We start from the raw sequence: 21,161 nt of genomic DNA, 5'->3' as shown, positions 1-21,161 counted from the left end.
TCTCCAGTCTTCTGGGACTTCTCCTGTTCTCCAAGAATTTTCAAAGATTATGGAGAGTGGTTCTAAAATTTCTTCTACGATTTCCTTCAGTACTCTGGGGTGTAATTCATCTGGACCTGGAGACTTGAACTCATTTAACAGTAGCAGTAGAACAAAGTTATATGCTGAAATGTGGCTTCTTGTCTCAGTCTGGACTACACTATTAGCAAAAACAATTGATCTGCTGGAAGGTCGATTTCACAGCCACACAGGATCCTATCTAAACTAGTTGACTAACAAGCAACCGCCTAGCTAACTATCTCACTATCCAGTAGCAGCAGCAGGAGCAGCCTCTCTGCGCTGTTACACTGACAAAATGGCGCCAAAACAACATGTCTGCTCTTTTTATGGAGAGGGACATGTGACTTCAGCAGCCAATGACAACAAGCCCTTCTGTCTGGATGTTGTTGATGGTTCCTGCGCCCTTATTGGCTGCCGGAATCTGCCCACATTAAGTTAAGAAAAAAAATTAAGAATAACAGTCTACCGCTCCTCTGACCTCTCCCCACCACCTCCCCTCATCAAACACGTTTCCCCGCGCATCATACAGCATCACTATCCTGGGCAAAGTCCTAAAAAAAAAAACACAAGTGGAAACATGATCATTTACCGCACTTTGGCCGAATTTTGCCGATTTTGAGTAAAAACTCTCGGGGGTCCGATCACGAATCGGAATGTGCAATGTTCGTGCCGAATTTGAAATTGACGAACGTTTTCCGAACATGTTTGCTCATCTCTAAAAGTGATAACACAACTTTATTTTTCAGGACAGTACAATTACAGCTATGCCCAATTTGTATATTTAGCTAATTTTGCACGCTAAAAACACAGTTTTAGAAAATGTACTTGTTTTTGCATCACTATTTTCTTAGAGGTATAATTGTTTAATTTTTCCATCAAAAATGCTGTGTAGGGCTTCTTTTTTAAAGTTTTTATTGGTACCATGGTGTACTATATAAACTTTTTTATGAATGTGTGAATGGAGCAATCAGCTCACTTGTCCGGGTGCAGGACAAAACACTCCAGTATTAGCAACAGTCCAAACGATAGCCGTCACTCACATCTTCTTAAAAGAATTACTTAGTTGATCCAGTAGTATAACAGGCACAAAAAATGTTTTAACAAATCGGCACAAAAAATAAAAAGACAGAAAATAAATATCTCGTGCACTCCCAGACAACATGCTTCAGACCTACATGGTCCTCTGTCAAGCCATGGCAAAAGAACCATGACAAAGGACCGTGTAGGTCTGAAACATGTTGCCTGGGAGTGCAGTGGATATTTCTTTTTTTTTTAAAATTTTTGTATTGTTGTGTTCAACCATTTTTTGCTCCATTTATATGGATCAAATAAGCAATTATTTTAAGAAGATGCGAGTTTGGACTATCAACATTCTTTATGACCTTTTATTTGACATTTGGGTGGCAGAGTGAACTAAAAAAAAACTAGCAATTTGTGAATTGTTTTTAATTTTTTTTACGCCACTCACCATGATGTAACTGTGATAAGAATACATTTTTCTTTGAGTCAGTACATTCAGTGATATCACCTTTATATTGCTGTTTAAAGTTTTGCTACTAGAGATGAGCGTTGTTCGACTCGAACTGTTCGCCAATCTCAAATTCGAGCTGTTTTGGGCGGTGTTCGAACAATTTGAGAAAAATTCGGCTGTTCGAGGTTGTGTTCGATAACTTTTCGTACACCAAAATCATAACTGGATTTTTTCTCAGTAATGATGAAAATTAATGTTAATACGCAGTTTGAGTGTACAGCGGGGTGGGGGGAGGGGCAGGGGATGGATCTCTGCAGGAATAATGAAGATCTCCATTTTTTTTTCTCTTTCCCGCATTTACAGTGGGGAGGTGCAATCTGTCAGCCTATCAGCAGCGCACACACGGAGCGAAGTGCTTTTTTTCACACAAGCAAGGGCATGTGTCATTGGCAGTGTATGTCACATGTCCTTGCCCTATAAGACCAAGCCATTTTCCCCGTCGCCACCATTTTCTCACTGCTGCAGCTGCGTGTTAGACGGCACCGCTGTTGCTGTGTGCGCTATACCTTGTTAATTTCAAGCCAATTTTCGCACAAATCTACAGATAGCTTGGGAGTAGGGAATAGTTGTGATTGCAGTCCTTTTAAGGACTAGGTTACAGCATTTCCTACGACTTTTATCAGGCAGGTCTGTGCTCTTAAATAGATAGATTGTGGTAGTAAAGACTAATTGTAATTGCAGTCCTTTTCAGGACTAGGTTACATCAGTTCCTATCAGTTTTTGCCAGGCAGGTCTGTGCCAGTGCTGTGCAAGTTTTTTTCACAGCATTTGGCTGAATCTAGCAAAGCTAATCCTTTTTGGCCTATTGCAGAGTGTGTTAGTCAGTGGAGTAGCCTATCTGTGTTGCAAGATATACCACCTGTGTATAGAATACCAATTTTTTTACTGCACCTAGTGAAGTAAAATCTTTTGGGCATAGCATCATTCTATTAGTCCATCTATACTGACCTCCATCAGGTTGCAAATTGAATATAATTTTTTTCTGCATCTAGCTCTGAAAAAATATTTGGGCTTCTAGCAGTGTGTGGGACTTGTTCTATTAGTCCATCTATACTGACCTCCATCAGGTTGCAAACTGAATATAATTTTTTTCTGCATCTAGCTCTGAAAAAATATTTGGCCTTCTAGCAGTGTGTAGGACTTGTTCTATTAGTCCATCTATACTGACCTCCATCAGGTTGCAAATTCAAAATAATTTTTTGTCTGCATCTAGCTCTGAAAAAATATTTGGCCTTCTAGCAGTGTGTGGGACTTTCTCTATCAGTCCATCTATACTGACCTCCATCAGGTTGCAAATTAAAAATAATTTTTATCTGCATCTACCTCTGAAAAAATATTTGGGCTTCTAGCTGTGTGTGGGACTTGTTCTATTAGTCCATCTATACTGACCTCCATCAGGTTGCAAACTGAATATAATTTTTTTCTGCATCTAGCTCTGAAAAAATATTTGGCCTTCTAGCAGTGTGTGGGACTTTCTCTATTAGTCCATCTATACTGACCTTCATCAGGTTGCAAATTAAAAATAATTTTTATCTGCATCTAGCTCTGAAAAAATATTTGGCCTTCTAGCAGTGTGTGGGACTTTCTCTATTAGTCCATCTATACTGACCTCCATCAGGTTGCAAATTAAAAATAATTTTTTGTCTGCATCTAGCTCTGAAAAAATATTTGGCCTTCTAGCAGTGTGTGGGACTTTCTCTATTAGTCCATCTATACTGACCTCCATCAGGTTGCAAATTCAAAATAATTTTTTGTCTGCATCTAGCTCTGAAAAAATATTTTGCCTTCTAGCAGTGTGTGGGACTTTCTCTATTAGTCCATCTATACTGACCTCCACCAGGCTGCAAATTAAAAATAATTTTTATCTGCATCTACCTCTGAAAAAATATTTGGCCTTCTAGCTGTGTGTGGGACTTGTTCTATTAGTCCATCTATACTGACCTCCATCAGGTTGCAAACTGAATATAATTTTTTTCTGCATCTAGCTCTGAAAAAATATTTGGCCTTCTAGCAGTGTGTGGGACTTTCTCTATTAGTCCATCTATACTGACCTCCATCAGGTTGCAAATTAAAAATAATTTATATCTGCATCTAGCTCTGAAAAAATATTTGGCCTTCTAGCAGTGTGTGGGACTTTCTCTATTAGTCCATCTATACTGACCTCCATCAGGTTGCAAATTAAAAATATTTTTTTGTCTACATCTAGCTCTGAAAAAATATTTGGCCTTCTAGCAGTGTGTGGGACTTTCTCTATTAGTCCATCTATACTGACCTCCATCAGGTTGCAAACTGAATATATTTTTTTTCTGCATCTACCTCTGAAAAAATATTGGGCTTCTAGCTGTGTGTGGGACTTGTTCTATTAATCCATCTATACAGACCTCCATAAGGTTGCAAACTGAATATAATTTTTTTCTGCATCTACCTCTGAAAAAATATTTGGGCTTCTGGCTGTGTGTGGGACTTGTTCTATTAGTCCATCTATACTGACCTCCATCAGGTTGCAAACTGAATATAATTTTTTTCTGCATCTAGCTCTGAAAAAATATTTGGCCTTCTAGCAGTGTGTGGGACTTTCTCTATTAGTCCATCTATACTGACCTCCATCAGGTTGCAAATTAAAAATAATTTATATCTGCATCTAGCTCTGAAAAAATATTTGGCCTTCTAGCAGTGTGTGGGACTTTCTCTATTAGTCCATCTATACTGACCTCCATCAGGTTGCAAACTGAATATATTTTTTTTCTGCATCTACCTCTGAAAAAATATTGGGCTTCTAGCTGTGTGTGGGACTTGTTCTATTAATCCATCTATACAGACCTCCATCAGGTTGCAAACTGAATATAATTTTTTTCTGCATCTACCTCTGAAAAAATATTTGGGCTTCTAGCTGTGTGTGGGACTTGTTCTATTAGTCCATCTATACTGACCTCCATCAGGTTGCAAACTGAATATAATTTTTTTCTGCATCTAGCTCTGAAAAAATATTTGGCCTTCTAGCAGTGTGTGGGACTTTCTCTATTAGTCCATCTATACTGACCTCCATCAGGTTGCAAATTAAAAATAATTTATATCTGCATCTAGCTCTGAAAAAATATTTGGCCTTCTAGCAGTGTGTGGGACTTTCTCTATTAGTCCATCTATACTGACCTCCATCAGGTTGCAAACTGAATATATTTTTTTTCTGCATCTACCTCTGAAAAAATATTGGGCTTCTAGCTGTGTGTGGGACTTGTTCTATTAATCCATCTATACAGACCTCCATCAGGTTGCAAACTGAATATAATTTTTTTCTGCATCTACCTCTGAAAAAATATTTGGGCTTCTAGCTGTGTGTGGGACTTGTTCTATTAGTCCATCTATACTGACCTCCATCAGGTTGCAAACTGAATATAATTTTTTTCTGCATCTAGCTCTGAAAAAATATTTGGCCTTCTAGCAGTGTGTAGGACTTTCTCTATTAGTCCATCTATACTGACCTCCATAAGGTTGCAAATTAAAAATAATTTTTATCTGCATCTAGCTCTGAAAAAATATTTGGCCTTCTAGCTGTGTGTGGGACTTTCTCTATTAGTCCATCTATACTGACCTCCATCAGGTTGCAAATTAAAAATAATTTTTTGTCTGCATCTAGCTCTGAAAAAATATTTGGCCTTCTAGCAGTGTGTGGGACTTTCTCTATTAGTCCATCTATACTGACCTCCATCAGGTTGCAAATTCAAAATAATTTTTTGTCTGCATCTAGCTCTGAAAAAATATTTGGCCTTCTAGCAGTGTGTGCGACTTCTCTATTAGTCCATCTATACTGACCTCCATCAGGTTGCAAATTAAAAATAATTTTTTGTCTGCATCTAGCTCTGAAAAAATATTTGGCCTTCTAGCAGTGTGTGGGACTTTCTCTATTAGTCCATCTATACTGACCTCCATCAGGTTGCAAATTCAAAATAATTTTTTGTCTGCATCTAGCTCTGAAAAAATATTTGGCCTTCTAGCAGTGTGTGGGACTTTCTCTATTAGTCCATCTATACTGACCTCCATCAGGCTGCAAATTAAAAATAATTTTTATCTGCATCTACCTCTGAAAAAATATTTGGCCTTCTAGCTGTGTGTGGGACTTGTTCTATTAGTCCATCTATACTGACCTCCATCAGATTGCAAACTGAATATAATTTTTTCTGCATCTAGCTCTGAAAAAATATTTGGCCTTCTAGCAGTGTGTGGGACTTTCTCTATTAGTCCATCTATACTGACCTCCATCAGGTTGCAAATGAAAAATATTTTTTTGTCTACATCTAGCTCTGAAAAAATATTTGGCCTTCTAGCAGTGTGTGGGACTTTCTCTATTAGTCCATCTATACTGACCTCCATCAGGTTGCAAACTGAATATATTTTTTTTCTGCATCTACCTCTGAAAAAATATTGGGCTTCTAGCTGTGTGTGGGACTTGTTCTATTAATCCATCTATACAGACCTCCATCAGGTTGCAAACTGAATATAATTTTTTTCTGCATCTACCTCTGAAAAAATATTTGGCCTTCTAGCAGTGTGTGGGACTTTCTCTATTAGTCCATCTATACTGTCCTCCATCAGGTTGCAAATTCAAAATAATTTTTTGTCTGCATCTAGCTCTGAAAAAATATTTGGCCTTCTAGCAGTGTGTGGGACTTTCTCTATTAGTCAATCTATACTGACCTCCATCAGGCTGCAAATTAAAAATAATTTTTATCTGCATCTACCTCTGAAAAAATATTTGGCCTTCTAGCTGTGTGTGGGACTTGTTCTATTAGTCCATCTATACTGACCTCCATCAGATTGCAAACTGAATATAATTTTTTTCTGCATCTAGCTCTGAAAAAATATTTGGCCTTCTAGCAGTGTGTGGGACTTTCTCTATTAGTCCATCTATACTGACCTCCATCAGGTTGCAAATTCAAAATAATTTATATCTGCATCTAGCTCTGAAAAAATATTTGGCCTTCTAGCAGTGTGTGGGACTTTCTCTATTAGTCCATCTATACTGACCTTCATCAGGTTGCAAACTGAATATATTTTTTTTCTGCATCTACCTCTAAAAAAATATTTGGGCTTCTAGCTGTGTGTAGGACTTGTTCTATTAGTCCATCTATACTGACCTCCATCAGGTTGCAAACTGAATACAATTTTTTTCTGCATCTACCTCTGAAAAAATATTTGGGCTTCTAGCTGTGTGTGGGACTTGTTCTATTAGTCCATCTATACTGACCTCCATCAGGTTGCAAATTGAATATAATTTTTTTCTGCATCTAACCCAGCCAATAGTTTTGGCCTAATACCACAGTTTGGCCACTCAGCTCTGCTCGGTTCCCATCCATTGTTTTTTTGTGCAAACAACTCCAGAGTTGTGAATTAGTTAACCACCAAAATGAGTGGAAAAAGGCCTGCTGCTGGTGAAAAGGGGAATAGGCGTGTTGGGAAGGGGAAAAAGGTTGTGTCCATGGGGTAGGTGTTAAAGCAACAGTAACATCTGCAGAAGAAAGACCATCTTCCAGCCAAACTAAAATGTCTACTTCTTTTAGCGGACAATGTGATAAGATCCCTTTCTTACGGCCACGCCAATCGCTACAAATTCCAGATGAGGCACAAAAACAGCAGGTGCTTCAACGGATATCAAGTGCTCCTTTAAGTGGGCTCTCCTCCACATCAACTTCAACATCACAAATACTCCAGTCCTCAAAGGTGTCACCCCAATCGCACTTGCTTCCTCACAGCTCCCAAATCTCCAGCTGCCCGTCTGAGTATGAGGTAGAACAGATGGTTGAGTCTGCAGAGCTGTTTACTCATACTATAGCCTGGGAATCAGAGGTCGACTCCAGTGCTTCTGTGAATCCAGACGAGGAAATGATCTGCACTGATGCCCAGAATCTTTATGAGTCGGATCCAGGACCAGACGCAGAAGGTTCTGGCCATAATGTAGACCCTCATTCCCAAACTGTAACTCCTGTTGGTGGAGACAATGAGGAAGACGATGATGAGACTCAAATACCTGATTGGAGCGACAACTTTAGTTTTTTGTCAGGGCAGGAACAGGTTGGCTCTGAGGACGACGGGTGTGATAACGCACAGGGTGATGATGATGAGGTTGGAGATCCCACTTACTGTCAACCCACAGTCAGCCAAGAGATGAGGTCAGCAGAGGAGGTGGAGGAAGATGCTAGTGACGACAAGGTCAGGTTGCGCCTTCCTGGACAGAGACGTAGTACTGGAAGCACGTCAACAACTGCATCCTCAAACACAACTCTCACCACAAGTCGTGGTGGCTCTTCAGGTCGCATGGGTGCTAAGCCTTGCATAGCCTGGGCATTTTTCAGATCGATAAAGATGACCCAACTCGTGTTATCTGTAACATTTGTCAGCAAAAGCTAAGTAGAGGCCAAAAAATGCATAGTTTGAGTACTTCATGCATGAACCGGCACATGGACATGAAGCATAAGTTGCAGTGGGAAGCTCAGTGTGCTACAATGCGGCCTAGCCGGCCGGGCCAACCACCGTCTGCCATATCTTGTGCATCCGCGGCCTCTTCATCCTCTGTGACTGGGGGGACAGCAGTCACACCTGTTTTGGGGCGCAGACCTGCCACCTCTTTACCCGCAACAGCCAGCGTGATTGGCAGGTCATCATTTTCTTTGGAGGTGGTAACACCAGCTGGTGTTGAGCGCTGTCCGACATCGATAGCACCACCTTTGGATCAAGGCAACCTAACATGTCCGCCTGCATCTTCCTCACAGACCGGCAGTTTGCCGGGGACACCCTTATCAACCCCGTCTAAGCACAATAGCCAGCCCTCGGTCCCTCAGATGTGGACAAGTAAAAGACCATTTCCTCCTAGCCATGAGAAAGCTAAGAGGTTGAATTTCACCATCTGCAAGCTCTTGGCTACAGAAATGCTGCCTTTCCGCCTGGTGGACACAGAGGATTTTCGAGACCTTATGTCCGTCGCAGTGCCCCAGTACCAGATGCCCAGTCGGCACTACTTCTCAAAGAAAGGTGTGCCTACGCTCCACCAGCATGTCGCACACAACATCACCGCTTCTTTGAGAAACTCTGTGTGTGACAGGGTGCATTTCACCACAGACACTTGGACGAGTAGGCATGGACAGGGGCGTTACATGTCGCTGACTGGGCACTGGGTAACTATGGTGACAGCAGGACAAGGGGCTGCTGTCCAAGTCTTGCCGTCCCCACGAGTTGTGCGTCAATCCTCTTTATGTCAAAGTACCTCCACTGCTTCTGCCTCCTCAACCTCCTCTCGGTCCTCCACCTGCACCCAAAGCCTGTCTGGTCATGCCACAAGCTTTCTAACTGCGCAGAAGGGATCCTGCACACCTCCTTACTATGCTGGCAGTAGGGCTCAACGTCATCAGGCGGTTTTTACTTTGAAATGTCTGGGAAATGTGAGTCACACAGCTGAGGAGTTGTGGTCAGCTCTGGAGAACCAATTTCATGAATGGTTGTCTCCACTGGACCTGAAACCAGGGAAGGCCGTGTGCGACAATGCTGCAAACCTGGGTGCGGCCCTTCGCCGGGGCAATGTCACACACGTGCCTTGTATCGCTCACGTGTTGAACCTGGTTGTCCAGCAATTTTTAGCCCACTATCCCAGACTAGATGGCCTTCTGCAGAGGGCCCGGTCGCTGTGTGCTCACTTCCGCCGTTCGCATCCCGCAGCTCAGCGACTTACATCTCTACAGAAGTCGTTGGGCCTGCCACTTCATCGGCTAAAATGCGATGTGCCTACCCGGTGGAATTCAACTCTGCACATGTTGCAGCGACTGTGGCAGCACCGACAAGCCCTGGTGCAATACGTTCTGACGTATAGCCTGGGCCAACGAGATCCAGAGGTGGGGCAAATCACGCTGGAGGAGTGGTCTCAGATCAGGGACCTATGCACCCTTCTGCACAGTTTTGAAATGGCGACGAAGATGTTTAGTGCTGACGATGCCATTATCAGCATGACTATTCCGGTGATTTACATGCTGGAGCACATGTTAAACAGAATTCGGAGTCAGGTGGTGGCACAAGAGGAGGTGGAGGAAGTAGAGGAGGAGGAGTTGTATGCGGAAGGGCTAACATCTGCAAGGTCCAGACGGTCGGCAGCACCAAGGCGGCAGGCATGTGAGGGTGGGGGAGATGGTTTTACCAGGGCGCATGGTAGCAGCCAAACTAGTGAGGAAGGTGCAGGAGCTCAGGAAGAAGCCCAGGAAGAAGTGGAGGACGAACTGATGGAAGACTCATCAGATGAGGGAGACCTTGATCACATTTCTGTTGTGCGAGGTTGGGGGAGAGGACAGAGGAAGGAAGCATGATTGTTACCTCGCAACCAACACAACAGGGACTTGGTGCTCCTGGATGCGCAACACACATGAGTGCCTTCTTGCTGCACTTCCTGCAACATGACCCTCGAATTGTGAGAATTAGAAATAATCCTGACTACTGGGTTGCCACACTGTTAGATCCCCGGTACAAAAGTAAATTTGCAGAAATTATTCCTGCCATAGAAAGGGATGCACGCATGCAGGAGTATCAGCAGAGACTGTTGCAGAATCTTACATGTGCTTTTCCACAAAACACCAGTGGTGCACGTAGTGAATCTCACAGTTCCAACTTGGGACCGTCAAGTGCTCAGCACTCAAACCGTAACAGAACCACAGTATCTGCTGGTAACATCAATTTTGCGGAATCATTTCACCACTTTTTTAGCCCATCCTTTGCAAGGCCACAGGAGACAAGAAGTCTGACACATAGTCAACGCCTAGAGACGATGGTACAGGAGTATCTCCAAGTAAACATTGAAGCCATGACTGTGTCACTGGACCCTTGCTCTTTTTGGGCTTCCAATCTGGATAAATGGCCAGAGCTAGCCACTTACGCCTTGGAGATCTTGTCATGCCCCGCAGCCAGCGTTCTGTCTGAACGTGTGTTCAGCGCTGCTGGTGGTGTGCTGACAGATAAGTGCACGCGGCTCTCCACTGATAATGTAGACAGACTCACGTTCATAAAGATGAACAAATCATGGATCTGAAACGACTTTTCTACCCCTGTGTCATCCTGGGGAGAGTAAAAGCTTGATGATTGGTTAAAATCACCCTACCAACCGTTTTAAGCTTTCAAATTACTAATCATGTTTATCTGTATCTTGGCTGGAAAATAATTTGTGCTTTGTAGCAGTGTGCAGCACTGATTCTATTAGGCCATCTATAATAAGCTCCACCAGATTTAAAATTACTAATCATGTTTATCTGTATCTTGACTGGAAAATAATTTGGGCTTTGTAGCAGTGTGCAGCACTGATCCTATTAGGCCATCTATACTAAGCTCCACCAGATTTAAAATTAATAATAATTTTTAGCTGCATCTAGCCCGGAAAATAATTTTGGGGCTCCGAGATGCGCAAGACACATAAGTGCCTTCTTGCTGCACTACCTGCAACATGACCCTTATATTGTCAGAATTCGAAGTAATCATGACTACTGGGTTGCCACACTCTTAGATCCCCCAAACTTTTCGATCAACCTTTTCATTTTAATAAAGACCAAAAAAATGGTCATTTTTGAAATTATAAGCATTAGCAGGTTATTAGAAACTGAAATCAAACAGTTTTCAATTCAAAACTTTATTCTAGGTGATGTTACATTTTCACATAGGACCCCTTGTTCGAAAGGAGCTTCTGAACTCTCTCGTCCATTGAATTTGTCAGGTTTTGGATGGTTTCTGCTTCAATTGTTTTGCATGAGGACAGAATACCCTCCCAGAGCTGTTGCTTAGATGTGAACTGCCTCCCGCCATCATAGACACTCCTTTTGATGATGCTCCAGAGGTTCTGAATGGGGTAGAGGTCAGGGGAGCATGGGGGTCACACCATAAGTTTGTCCCCTTTTATGCCCATATCAGCCAGAGATGCAGATGTTTTATGTGCAGCATGAGATGGTGCATTATCATGCAAAAAAATGATCTTGCTATGAAATACACGGTTCTTCTTCTTGAACCATGGCAGGAAGTGCTGTTTGAGAAAATCCACATACATTATGGAGTTCATCTTTAGCGCCTTCAGGGATCCTAAAGGGGCCGACAATCTCTCTCCCCATGATTCCAGCCCAAAACATTACTCCACCTCCTCCTTGTTGGCGCTGTAGCTGTGTTTGCGTGGGGTGTCCATCAACCAGCCATCCTCCACTCCATCCATCTGGACCATCGAGCGCTGCACGGCACTCATCCGTGAACAAAACAGTTTTGAAATCAGTCTTCATGTAATGTTTGACCCACTGGAGCCGTTTCTGCTTGTGTGAAGTGGATAGAGGAGGTCGACAGGATCGCGTATGCACAGCTGCAAACCTCTGAAGGACCCTGCATCTTGTTGTTCGGGGGACGTTGGAGGCACCAGCAGCTTCAAAAACTTGTCTGCTGCTATGACAAGGCTTTTTTGCCGCTGCTCTTTTAACCTGACGTAATTGCCTGTAGGAAAGAGTCCTCAATTTGCCCTTATCAGCACGCACACGTGTGTACTGTGAATCAGCTACATACTTCTTGATTGCCAAGACACTTCATCCTGATCATCGCACAATGTTGATTGTAGTCATGCCTTGACCTAAACACTCCACAATTTGTTGCTTCTCAGCAGCCGACACATCCTTTTTCTTTCCCATTTTGGCAGAAAATGTAGGCTGCTTAATAATGTGAGACAGCCTTCTTAAGTAGTCTTGCCTTTCATTGGACACAGCTGCCAAACTAATTAGCACAGGTGTCTGCAATTGCTTACAGTGATATAAAGAGCCCTGACACACATCACCATCAATGAGTTTAACTGACAAACAAACAAATTCTTGCCTTATCACTCCTAAACACTTTTTGCATAATAATTTGGAACACAGTGTACATGTGCTTTTCCACAAAACACCAGTGGTTCACGTAGTGAATCTTACAGTTCTAACTTGCCAACCGTGGTCTGTATGGAGTTGTTCAATAAAGGGCCCAAAATTAAGATAACATAGATGGGAGAGGTCTCTATGAATAGGAATTCCTAAGTATTTGATACCCTGTGAGGGCCAGGCAAAGGGAAAGTTGGACTGGATGGAATCCTATATGGATTTGGGGATGGAGACATCGAGGGCCTCAGACTTCGCTGCATTGATTTTAAAATTTGACCATGTAACAAAGTGATCTATTTCAGCCATAACAGCATGGATGGATATATGTGATTGAGTGATATATACTAGGACATCATCAGCAAATAGAGAGCACTTGTACTCGGTGCTTCCCACCTCAATCCACCTAATATTGGGGTTATGGCGAATTGATGAGAGCAGGTGCTCCGTCACTAGGATGTATAAGAGAGGGGACAGAGGACATCCCTGCCTTGTCCCATTGGTGATTGTGAAAGGTGATGAAAATGTTCTGATGCACCCCCTGGGCCTTGGGACACCTGGAGCCGGACCCTTTTTGGTGGATGCTGGTGGTTGTAGTCTTCGTGGCGGCGACCCGGTTCCGTGGCTCAGGGTGGTCAAACCAGTGGCGGAACTATTTATGTGGTTTTGATGTTTAAATGTCCGACTACGCCACCCGTGGATTGCGGTCAGAGTGAACCGCCGCTGCAGGGCAGACCGCTGAGGCTGGTGTTGTGGGTGCAGCAGAGCGTAGCATAACTCCCCACGGGAGGAGTATAGCCTCAGCGCAGTGTATGCGGAGGATGGGGGTGATGGTGCAGGGCAGCAGCAGTAACGACACGGAGTCAGTGATGCAGTCCAGGGCCTTTACTCACAGTTATTATTATCCAGACCACGTCTGCAGGTAACGGCTGCCCACGTCGTACTGTGCTCACCAGGTGAGGGGCTCAGACAACTCCCAGATAACTTTGGAGCGCTTCACAGGACCCCCTTTGTGTGTCCTTTGTCTGGCCTTTCTTACCAACCCTTCTGTCCGGCTGCCTCGGGCCTCCTCTTGGTAAACTTGGCGCCAGTTTCCCTGACCCTCTGTGGTGCCTTCCTAACGGGTGTAGCGAGGGGCTGCGCCACATAAAATGTCACAGCCTCCGGTTTCTAGCTGAGGGTCGTTTCCTGCCTCCACTAGTTTCGGGGAACGGTCTCCCCCTTTGGCCTGACCCCTCCACGCAGGTGGATTCGGGCGTGCGGTGGCGACTCGCCCGTCCGCACCCCTGGGATCCCTTCATTCCTCGTTCCTGGAGTCTTCTCCGCTCCTCTTCCTTCCTTCTCCCTCTTCCAGGCCTGGGCCTCTGTTACTAGGCTCGCCTCCGGAGCAGAGCTCATGCAGAGCCCCTGCTCCCTGCCATTTCTGCTCAGACTTCTCTGCACTGAACTAAGATGGTGCCCACCTTTTATACTCCCTTCTCAATGCACCCAGGAACTGCTTCCTCCCTGCTCCTGCACTACAGGGTTCCCCTTCCTCAGTGTTCCCTCCCCCCACTCCAGCCAGGGACAGGGACTGTCGTGCCCATCTCAGAGGCATATTGGTCGCCCTGCCCCACGGCAATGTGGTGTAATGCATGCAGGTGTCGGGTCCTTATCCACACTCCATCCTTACCTGAGAGTGAGATATCACACCTCTGGGTGAGGTGCAATACCTCTGTAGCAACCGAGCCCTCAGGGTGCTACAGTTCCATTTATCTTCAGCCTAGGTGACGTATTGTGATACAGGGCCGTGATTTTGGCTATAAAAGGGTCCCCTAGACCCCTACCCCAAGCTTTTTAAGAGAATCATATATGGCGTGCCAGGAGACTCTATGGAATGCTTTCTCAGCATCCAACGAGAGTATCTAATTACAAATTTTTAACTGCATCTAGCCCAGGAAATACTTTGTGCCTAGTAGCAGTGTCTGCTAGTCAGCGGATTATCCCGGCTGTTAAGCAAGCTACACCACCTGTAGTTTGGACACTTAATTTTTTCAAAGGAAATGCTTCGGGACCACGGGATACTCAGTGAAGAGCATCAGGAGGCACCCCAAGGCATAGGGGCTGGGACTGGCAGTAGGATGCCTTGCGGTGGACAGCCGAGCTCGATCCTTATAAAAGCTTTTTAACTGCAGCAGCTTTAGTGGACGCTACTGGAGCTGGAATTACGCGGCTGCTGGCATGAGACTTGCCCTCCAATAGATCCTTGTAAATGGATTTAAAGTGTATTCATTCAAATTAGAGAGACAATTTAAATTAAAAAGCTTAGAGCTGCCTCCACCACAGGGGGGCTCGCTCGACCCACCAGCGGACAGGCACCAGTATTGGGAGAGGGCGGCTGGCCGTCAGGGTTCACCGCGGCTCTGGCACAAACCCGGCGACACGGAGGTGGCACGGGCAGGAGCGGACTGAACGTGTCGGCTTCTCACTTTTTGGATTTTAGAAGGGCATGACATGCCTATATCTGTGTCTCCCCCTCCTTTTACTCCTCCACCTCTTTTCTTTTCGCATGACTATATGTACTTGTCACTTTTCCATGTGTTAGTTGTGTCTTCTGAGCAGTTTGTCAGCTTTTGGACACCTTTGAAGGTGTTTTCTATGTGTTTCTATGTGTTTTTGTTTGCCTGCCATTGGTTTTAACGGTGTTCGAAGGTGTTCGACGAACAGTTCGACGAACAGTTCGGCGAACACACGGGTGTTCGACGAACCGAACCGAACTCGAACACTACGGGGGTGGCTCAACACTATTTGCTACTTTTGACACTCAAAACTATTTTCTGCAAACAATAATTTGTTTCTATTTTGCCATTTTCAATAGCTAGAACTTGTTATGTTTTCTCTGACAGAGTCATATGATGAGATTATGTTTTCAGTGACACCACTTTCTTATACAGACCAAAAGTTTGGACACACCTTCTCATTTAAAGATTTTTCTGTATTTTCATGACTATGAAAATTGTACATTCAGACTGAAGGCATCAAAACTATGAATTAACACATGTGCAATTATATACTTAACAAAAAAAGTGTGAAACAACTGAAAATATGTCTTATATTCTAGGTTCTTCAAAGTAGCCACCTTTTGCTTTGATGACTGCTTTGCACACTCTTGGCATTCTTTTGATGAGCTCCAAGAGGTAGTAACAAGCCACCATAGCTTCCTGGCCCCATGGCCATTACTCGGCCTGGAGTCATCATGGCTACCATCGACACCACATGATAGCAATCAAGGTGCTGATAGAGATAAAGACGGAGCCCCTCGCTCAAATAATTATCTTGATACCGCTATCGTTATTGACGGCATCATCTGAGGGGTTAAATGGCTGTGATCGGTGCTGGTTCTGCTTGTACGTCCATGTATGGCAGGTGTCGAGAAGAGATTGAATTGTGAAGTTTTTTATTTTCTCAATGAACAACTGTTTTCCAGTTGGTCTATATCCCAGACATGATTTGTTTTATCATTATAAATTAATATATATTAAAAATGTATGAATGAATGCTAATGGTTTTAACCAGTGTGTATATTTTCAGTGATTTATACAGCTCAGTTTGCCGGTATTTGTTATAAAAGGAGTTTGTCATGTCATAAAAATTACAGGCATGACTGAGATCACTTGGTCAAAATGCGTTGGTTTGTAAAACTTGAAAAAACATATATAAAGACTCCAGTTTTTAAAATTTAAAATCTGAGTGCTATAATTGACCTTTGTCTATATGGTCATAAAAATATATATATACTTTCCTCTTGGACTGTCACTACACTCTTGTGATGATGGTGCTGTGATTCCCGGCAGTCATATCACATTATGTCAGGTGACTGCAATCAGTGGTTGCTGATTGACTGCAGCCTTTACGGTTCCGTCAGATTTAAAAATGTTACGTGATTGCTAGGAATCGCAGCAGCAACATTGCAGGAGAGGTTCCTGTCAGATATGTAAGTATATGTTTCATTTATTTTCGGGTAATATTATTCAAAAATAATGACATATGTTCTATCATCTACAGGTGATTGTAACAGGATCTCAGAGGGACATCAGATTTCTGTACAATGTAAATCATATGACTGTGGCAGGACACCAGATACATATGAAGAATTTGCCATTATTACAAATATACCTCCTGGCTATCATAGTAAAGATCTATCATCTGATCATTTTAAACAGGTCCCATATTCCGAATCATCGCTGACTGTTAAGAAAAAGAACTGTCACAGAAAGAGTATAATAAATCAAACAGTTCACACAATGGAAAAGCCATATTCATGTTCAGAATGTAAAAAATGTTTTAACCAGAAATCGTGTTTTATTAGACATCAAAGAATTCATACTGGTGTAAAGCCATTTTCATGTTCAGAATGTGGGAAATGTTTTGTTGATAAATCAGTTCTTTTTAAACATCAAAGAAATCACACAGGGGAGAAGCCGTACTCATGTTCAGAATGTGGAAAATGTTTTATCGAAAAATCATGTCTTATTAAACACGAGAGAAGTCACACAGGGGAGAAGCCATTTTCATGTTCAGAATGTGGGAAATGTTTTAACCAAAAATCATATCTTATAGAACATGAGAGAATTCACACAGGGGAGAAGCCATATTCATGTTTAGAATGTGGGAAATGTTTTAACTGGAAATCAAATCTTGTTACACATCAAAATACTCACACAAGAGCAAAGTCATATGCATGTCCAGAATGTGGGAAATGTTATACTGCTAAATCCAATCTTGTTAGACATCGGAGAACACATACAGAAGAAATCGTGTTCTCATGTTCAGAGTGTGGAAAATGTTTTAAGCAGAAATCACATCTTATTAAACATAAGAAAAGTCACACGCCAGAGAAGCCGTTTACTTGTGAAGAATGTGGAAAATGCTTTAACCAGAAATCAGCTCTTGTTAATCATCAAAATGCTCACAAAAGAGTAAATTCATAATCAGAATGTGAAATGTTAATATTAAAATAAATCTTGTTAGACATCAGAGTGAAGCCACTTTAATGTTTAGAATGTGGGAAATTTTACAGCAATAAATTAATACTTGTTAACCCTTTGAACATGCAGTCAGTTTTTATTTTACAACACAACTGCATTTCTCAAATCTGACATACAGTACAGACCAAAAGTTTGGACACACCTTCTTATTTAAAGATTTTTCTGTATTTTCATGACTATGAAAATTGTACATTCACACTGAAGGCATCAAAACTATGAATTGACACATGTGGAATTATATATTTAACAAAAAAGTGTGAAACAACTGAAAATATGTCTTATATTCTAGGTTCTTCAAAGTAGCCACCTTTTGCTTTGATGACTGCTTTGCACACTCTTGGCATTCTCTTGATGAGCTTCAAGAGGTAGTCACCGGAAATGGTTTTCACTTCACAGGTGTGCCCTGTCAGGTTTAATAAGTGGGATTTCTTGCCTTATAAATGGGGTTGGGACCATCAGTTGTGTTGTGCAGAAGTCTGGTCGATACACAGCTGATAGTCCTACTGAATAGACTGTTAGAATTTGTATTATGGCAAGAAAAAAGCAGCTAAGTAAAGAAAAACAAGTGGCCATCATTACTTTAAGAAATGAACGTCAGTCAGTCCGAAAAACTGGGCAAACTTTGAAAGTGTCCCCAAGTGCAGTTGCAAAAACCATCAAGCGCTACAAAGAAACTGGCTCACATGAGGACCGCCCCAGGAAAGGAAGACCAAGAGTCACCTCTGCTTCTGAGGATAAGTTTATCCGAGTCACCAGCCTCAGAAATCACAGGTTAACAGCAGCTCAGATTAGAGACCAGGTCAATGCTACACAGAGTTCTAGCAGCAGACACATCTCTACAACAACTGTTAACAGGAGACTTTGTGCAGCAGGCCTTCATGGTAAAATAGCTGCTAGGAAACCACTGCTAAGGACAGGCAACAAGCAGAAGAGACTTGTTTGGGCTAAAGAACACAAGGAATGGACATTAGACCAGTGGAAATCTGTGCTTTGGTCTGATGAGTCCAAATTTGAGATCTTTGGTTCCAACCACCGTGTCTTTGTGCGAAGCAGAAAAGGTGAACGGATGGATTCTACATGCCTGGTTCCCACCGTGAAGTATGGAGGAGGAGGTGTGATGGTGTGGGGGTGCTTTGCTGGTGACACTGTTGGGGATTTATTCAAAATTGAAGGCATACTGAACCAGAATGGCTACCACAGCATCTTGCAGCGGCATGGTATTCCATCCGGTTTGCGTTTAGTTGGACCATCATTTATTTTTCAACAGGACAATGACCCCAAACACACCTCCAGGCTGTGTAAGGGATATTTGACCAAGAAGGAGAGTGATGGGGTGCTACGCCAGATGACCTGGCCTCCACAGTCACCAGACCTGAACCCAATCGAGATGGTGTTGGGTGAGCTGGACCGCAGAGTGAAGGCAAAAGGGCCAACAAGTGCTAAGCATCTCTGGGAACTCCGTCAAGATTGTTGGAAGACCATTTCCGGTGACTACCTCTTGAAGCTCATCAAGAGAATGCCAAGAGTGTGCAAAGCAGTCATCCAAGCAAAAGGTGGCTACTTTGAAGAACCTAGAATATAAGACATATTTTCAGTTGTTTCACACTTTTTTGTTAAGTATATAATTCCACATGTGTTAATTCATAGTTTTGATGCCTTCAGTGTGAATGTACAATTTTCTTAGTCATGAAAATACAGAAAAATCTTTAAATGAGAAGGTGTGTCCAAACTTTTGGTCTGTACTGTATGTAATTTTATGTGGGAATAATTTTGGGCTGCTTCTACATCTCCCAATGATTCTGGGATTATATTTTCACGACAAATTGTATTTTGTCAGTGGTAAATTTAGATGAATTTATATATGAAAATATCTGAAATGTGTCAAATTTGGAAAATGTGTACATTTTTTAACTTTCAGTGACTATGACCATACAACACCTAGTGTTATCACTCACAATAGTTCATAAAGAACATTTAACAGATGTATACTTTACATTCATTTACATTATTTTCCAAAAGTTTTTATGTTTTTAGGATGAAAACTTGAAAATTTAGCAGCAGGTTTTCATATTTTCAAAGAAATCTACAAAACCTATTTCTTTAGTGTCCTATACACTTTTGAATAGATTTTTAGAGGTATAGATATTGGATACACAGGGGAGAAGCCATTTTCGTGTTTAGAATGTGGAAAAAGTTTATTCAGAAATCAAGCCTTGTTAAATATCAAAAGACTCACACAGGGGCAAAGCATTTTCATGTCCAGAATTTGGTAAATGTTATGCTAATGAATCACATTTTATGAAAACTGTTGGTTACTGACTGAAACATCACTGTTTTAATGTATATATAAATTAGGATTAAGTGCTCTAGACATGTCAAAGCACTTCCCAAGATTTTGCTTTACTGGCTTTATTCCCCATCAGGGAGGTAGGGACTTGAGAAGTTTTTTGACACCCCCAAAAGCACTTAATGAGGTTGTAAATCCGTATGTTTCCCCCTTTTAAAACAACAAGACTTATACTCACCTCCGGTGCCATCACCGTACCAGTTGTGTCGGCACTATCTTTCTCATCAATCGCATAACAGTTTGACATCACACAAACCCTGTGGTCAATTAATGGCTGCTTCTCCCTGTCCTCAGATGTATCACATACATCCGGAGGAAGAGAGAGATTAGCAGTGTTCACTTCCTCCGAATGTAAGCAATTTGTCCGGATGCAGGTAAGGTAAAGCCAGCGCTGTTGGCCAAAGGGTTCGCGTGACGTCACACTGTTAATCAATCGCCATGAGAGACAGTGCCGACACAGCTGAAATGGCTCTGCCACCGGAGGTGAGTATAAGCATTTTTATTAAAATAGGGAAACATACGGATTGAGAAGGGGTTGTCCGAGTAGTGGACAACCCCATCAAACTCATTCGCATATGACTTATATTGCATAAGTGAAGATATGAATGGCATTATTCTAACAGAGATGTTACATTTTTATGAGAAGAACTCGAGCACAGTTTGTTGCACAATATTTCCTGAACTCTGCCATACTGTTATGCGTTTCAAAAAGGGACCCAAAAAGACTGGCACCAAACCAGTAAAGGCGCAGCCACAGAAGCACGTGGCACAAGCTGCCCAGCTAGGCGAGCCCTTGAGGGCAAGGAATACTCTTCACCCAGCTCCCATTAAATGGAAGGGGGACTTTGGCAGAGCCCTTCCCAGGCCCACTGTCGTCGGACAGCTGGCGTCTGGTGACGTCGCTGGTGCCCAGTCCAGGACCAGGTGAGTACCTCTGCAGGATCCCCAGAAAGTGTAACCCAAAGAGAAAATGAGAAAACCCTGCTGTAATAGCAAAACCTAATGCTAACACCACAAACCACCAAGCACATGGGAAACTGCAATAAACAACAAAGGACTGAGCAGGGAGCAGGATTATATAGCCCGTCAAATGATCAGGTACTGACTACCTGCCAATCATCCCCAGAAAGCCACTCCCTGCTATCTTCAACAGCAGGCTGGACAAAATCCCACCATTGCTTATTGCCAAACAAAACAGCATCCTACGCTGCTTGGCAACCAGGGAAGACAGCGTCCCATCTTCCCTCGGCAGAGAAAACGCCAGAACTCAATGCTCCACAAGATTGGGACAATTTTCC

At 42.8% G+C, this 21,161-nt stretch overlaps 1 protein-coding gene across 1 annotated transcript in view; it reads left to right on the top strand.

The window, feature by feature from the left end:
• The window catches only part of LOC141270845 (uncharacterized), a 75,203-nt gene extending 57,672 nt beyond the window's left edge, over window positions 1-17,531 (top strand). The window contains exon 18 of the mRNA XM_073680942.1: window positions 16,534-17,531. Coding sequence (XP_073537043.1) covers window positions 16,534-17,459 — 926 coding nt within the window. The 3' untranslated portion in view covers window positions 17,460-17,531. The remainder of the gene's footprint in view (window positions 1-16,533) is intronic.
• The last annotated feature ends 3,630 nt before the right edge of the window (window positions 17,532-21,161 follow it).

The sequence above is a fragment of the Phyllobates terribilis genome, unplaced genomic scaffold (assembly GCF_046119375.1).
Source record: "Phyllobates terribilis strain yellow unplaced genomic scaffold, ASM4611937v1 Scaffold_5__5_contigs__length_657084704, whole genome shotgun sequence".
Classification (NCBI taxonomy): domain Eukaryota; kingdom Metazoa; phylum Chordata; class Amphibia; order Anura; family Dendrobatidae; genus Phyllobates; species Phyllobates terribilis.
This window is presented reverse-complemented; position numbering and strand designations above follow the sequence as displayed.